The sequence below is a fragment of the Lygodium microphyllum genome, chromosome 4, assembly GCF_053477565.2.
Source record: "Lygodium microphyllum isolate KBCC chromosome 4, Lygodium_microphyllum_v1.1.10, whole genome shotgun sequence".
NCBI lineage: Eukaryota > Viridiplantae > Streptophyta > Polypodiopsida > Schizaeales > Lygodiaceae > Lygodium > Lygodium microphyllum.
The window spans coordinates 436,990-441,547 of record NC_141138.1 but is presented as its reverse complement, the minus strand read 5'-3'; the positions used below and the strand labels follow the sequence as shown (position 1 = coordinate 441,547).

Genomic DNA, 4,558 nt, shown 5'->3' with positions numbered 1-4,558 from the left:
TGTTGGGCTACGGTTCATTGGCAAGATGTTATAGAGTGTGGCCATAAAAGGTTGTAATGGAATCTCTAAATTTGATTAGAGCTTTGTACTAAGGCCTTCTTGTCATGGAATCTCTAAATTTGTTATGAGCTTTAAGGTAGGGAAGGGAAGGTTCTCTTAAGGGGAGGGGGCCCATTGGAGAATAGTATTTGTTTAACCTCGTACAGGAAAGAGCTCTCTCTCTCTCAGATCTAATCTCAGTGGGGGAGGGGTGGAATCCCATCATCGAGGCGTGTAGTACGTGGGAAGGTCAAATAATACACAACACACAGTACACACACACACACTCTCTCTCTCTCTCTCTCTCTCTCTCTCTCTCTCTCTCTCTCTCTCTTCTTCTGCTTAATGCAAACGATTTCTTATTATGACCACGAGTCTTTGCGCTTGAGTTGATTGGAGATGGTCTAATCCTCTTGATCTCTCAGGACTTTTTTGATACTCGTACTATTGGCTTCTTGGCCTGTTCTCTCTCTCTCTCTCTCTCTCTCTCTCTCTCTCTCTCTCTCTCTCTCTCGATCGGCCATGGGGGCGCCCTCGGTTATAATATAGCTCCACGTGCTTATAAAGGTTGTTGATGACCCAGTACTGTGTGAGAGAGAATTCGTGAGATTAAAAGTGGTGCAGGTGATTGAAATGGCCGACGAAAGCGTTCGATACGAAGAGGTTAGGCCATCAAACCAAAATTAGCCTTAGTTACGTCTCATGGCTGACTACGCTTAAGCAGTTCTCTGATCAACATTCAATATACTCCGCTCGGCCGCACATCAGCAGTATTCTTAATTAAACCAGAGTTTACCAAATATCGTTCAATTAACGTGTGATGGCTTAGAATTATTACATAAATTAACGGGATAGTTAACCAATCGTTCCAATAGTGCGTGATGGGATAGGTTGTTCGGGTTGATCAAATCAAGTCTCAGTATTGGTTAATCATGTCGGGTTGATCAAATCACTCAGGATTTGGCCTTAAGTGGACCTTGGCCGTATTGGTTAATCATGTTGTTATTCGTGTGCTAATCAGGAATTTAATGAATGATTTTGTGAAACAATATGTTTGATGCAGGAATTCTTCCTCAATTCGCGAGGGATGAAGTTGTTCACATGTAGATGGTTGCCTCGAGGGGAAGATGTCAGAGCTTTGATATTCCTTTGCCATGGTATAATGCTTTGTAACCTTCCTTTCAATGGATCACAACCTTGGAAATTTAAACTTCATTTTCACAATGATCCTTAGATGCATCCACGTAACCTCGATGATGATTAGCTAGGATGACAAGCCTTGTGTTGATCTTATATTGAGGCCGTGGCATAATACTCATCTCATGATTAAACACAGGATACGGCATGGAATGCAGCGAGTACATGAAAGGTCAGGTTCTTCACATTAATCCTATACATGATTGTTGCTACAGCTATAAGTATTGCTCCTTACGAGCCTATTATAAGCTGGTTCACTTACATTCATTATTGTTGAGCTATTACTGCCATTAATGACGGTGTTCAACGAAGCAACGATTAGTATGTTTATCATGATCTTCTAAGAATTGCTTCTGCGCTTGTCTGATTAATAGTCGTGATCTGGGTCGACCTATAATAATCATGATCATGATCATATTCTGCAGCTGCATCAGTGTCACGTACCGACCTTAATTTAGATATATATGGCATTGCAGATGTGGGCGTAAGACTGAGCGAGGCAGGCTATGGGGTATTTGGAATTGACATCGAGGGTCATGGCAAATCAGAGGGATTGCGCTGCTACATCAAAAACTTTAGCCTCGTCATAGATGACTATATTGCCTACTCCAATTGTATAACAGGTAGCAGCAGGCCGTCAATCCGCTAGTCCTTTCCTGCTTTTGTGATATGCAACATATAGTGTGCATGCATACGCGCACTCTGCACTGCTTCCATTTGTACCACATGGAGAGAGAGAGGATTTCTTATGAATGCATGTCCCGCATTTCAGGTATTGAACCTTTGCAGAATCGAATCAAACTTTGAAGTATGCTAGGACTTCATTAACCATTCTAGACACTTAAAAGGCGTACGTACATACATACATACATACATATGTACAAAGACATCTATGTATGTGTAGAGAGAGAGAGAGAGAGAGAGAGAGAGAGAGAGAGAGAGAGAGAGGGAGTGTGTGTGCACGCATGCACACATATCCCAGCACAAACCCACACATGCATATTTTTGTCATGAAAGCTCCCTTACTTTTTTTTTTTGGGGGGGGCGGGGGGTTCATAGAATTTATGTTATTGGTCTCCAATGTTCCACATACTCAACTTCTTCCTTTCAAGTCTTTATATTTTATACATGTCATCATGATATCCAACCTTCTATATTTTTTGTCATTTTCCTATTAATCGGTGTTCTTCTTTTATAGAAATCATAAAATGTGGCATGAGCTATAGATATGATAAAAAATGAACTTGTGTATGTGGTAGTTGATCACAAATTTCCCTTGAAAACTTTCATGTTTGTTCATCTATGCCATAAGCAGAGCAAAAGGATTATAGAAGCAAGCCTAGATTTCTTTATGGCGAGTCAATGGGTGGTGCAGTTGCTCTTCTCATCCATAGAAAGGAGCCCCAATATTGGCAAGGGGCAATGTTAGTGGCTCCAATGTGCAAAGTAAATATATTCCTATTCTAGTATTACATAAATATAAACTAGCCTTTTCAAAATTGTAAAAAAGGGGATTTCCTATAGTTGAACCCCATGTAATATGATATCTCATAACTCATAACCATGCTTAGATTTCAGACAAATTGAAGCCACCACAACTAGTGACATCTATTCTCTCAAGGTTAGCACATGTCATTCCAACTTGGAGGATAGTACCGACAAAAGATATCATTGATATTAGCTTCAAAGATCCTCAAAAAAGGGAAAAGGTAATAACCCATTCAATATCTCTTCTTTTATTGCATCTCCATGACAAATAATAGTGCAACTTGAGTAGTATACCATTGCTATCTTTATAAGTTCTATGGTTGAAATTCTATATAACTTGACAATTTTATATGCACTTTTGATTATCATTTTCTACTTCTCTATCTTTTTTTGAAATTCAAGATTCGATCCAACCCCCTTATATACCAAGGCAAGCCTCGTTTGAAGACAGCACTAGAGCTACTTAATGCAAGTCTAGACATGGAGAGAAGGTTGGATGAGGTACATGGATCTAATAAAATTTAAGATTTATTTTGATTAAGCTAGAATATACACAAGTTCTCTTATTGGAGATTAATCCCTTTGGGATGTTGAAGCAATATAGTCATCTAGGTCACAAAAAGTAACTTGACATGACACACATTGTCCTTAGACATTTTCTTTTCATGTGAATGCACAAGCATGTCTTATAAAATAAAAGGTATTCACACCACCCTAGTGAAAATTTTGAGTCATGAGGGTATGTCTAATGATAGAGATTTGAGGTGGATTTTAAAAACTCTGTATCGCATAAGGTTAAGCTTGTGATTATTTTACAGGTGACAATGCCCTTTTTATTACTTCATGGGGAAGATGATATTGTAACAGATCCTGAAATTAGTAAGCAGTTGTATGAGATCTCGAGAAGTGTGGACAAAACTTTTAAGCTTTATCCAAGCATGTGGCATGGTCTTACATTTGGTGAACCTCCAAAAAATGCAGAACTTGTATTTAATGATATAATATCATGGCTCCATGATAGAAGCTCAATTAATCAAAATGGTCCAACAAGTAGTTTGGCTATACTAAAACAAGGAGACCTCTTTAACATCCTTGAACATGAAGGCAACCCTACAAGTCTACTTTCAAAAACAACCCACTTGCCACCTCCACTTGGTGTGCATGCCTAAATAGTTCAAATGCCATTTATTCCAAGAGATTCAAGTCAATAATCAAGTAGAAACAACTTTATAGTGTATCTATGAAGTTATATAGGTTGAAACAAATCAAGTCCCCTAACCTTCATAAAGCTCATGAGAAAACTTCAACGCATGTACAGTAGAAAAGTATACACTTGCACATCTAAAATGTTAGTACCAATACATTTGGAAGACTGTAACAAGTTGATATTAACATTGTACACTCCTTTCAATGTACCAATAGACATTGAATAATGTTATTTCTTACAAATTATAAAATTTGTGTCATCCTTTGTGAAAGAATGTCACATATCTTCTATAAGATATTTTTTCTATTTCTACTTGTGTCTAAGCATGCAACAAAACCTTTGCTCAAGCCTTCTCTCCTTGAAATGCACACACACCCCAACATGAACCCACACACAAGTTTAAGAGTGGGGATCCCATGTTCCCTAATAACTACTGAAGTACTCTCATGGTCGACCATTATTTGGCCAATATATATGGTTTCGTTATTGAGAATGAGCTAATTCATTGGGTAAAGAAACATCAAACAAATAACTTTAGGACAATGTGGATTTCAAAAGAAATACAATACTTCTGGCCATGTACTTATAGTTAGTTCTCTTAAAGATGAGGAACAAGTGTATAAGAAG

At 38.1% G+C, this 4,558-nt stretch overlaps 1 protein-coding gene across 2 annotated transcripts; it reads left to right on the top strand.

Moving 5' to 3' along the window:
- The first annotated feature begins 413 nt into the window (after positions 1-413).
- Positions 414-4,181, top strand: LOC148036718 (caffeoylshikimate esterase-like). Of its 2 annotated transcripts, none has more exons than XM_087675593.1 (8): positions 414-702; positions 1,103-1,196; positions 1,376-1,408; positions 1,713-1,859; positions 2,552-2,682; positions 2,808-2,945; positions 3,127-3,225; positions 3,543-4,181. In XM_087675593.1, the coding sequence occupies exons 1-8, from the start codon at positions 673-675 to the stop codon at positions 3,891-3,893; spliced, it is 1,023 nt and encodes a 340-aa protein (XP_087531719.1). In that variant the 5' UTR covers positions 414-672; the 3' UTR covers positions 3,894-4,181. The 2 variants fall into 2 exon arrangements, with proteins under 2 accessions (XP_087531719.1, XP_087531720.1); XM_087675594.1 differs by lacking the exon at positions 414-702 and adding an exon at positions 711-809.
- The last annotated feature ends 377 nt before the right edge of the window (positions 4,182-4,558 follow it).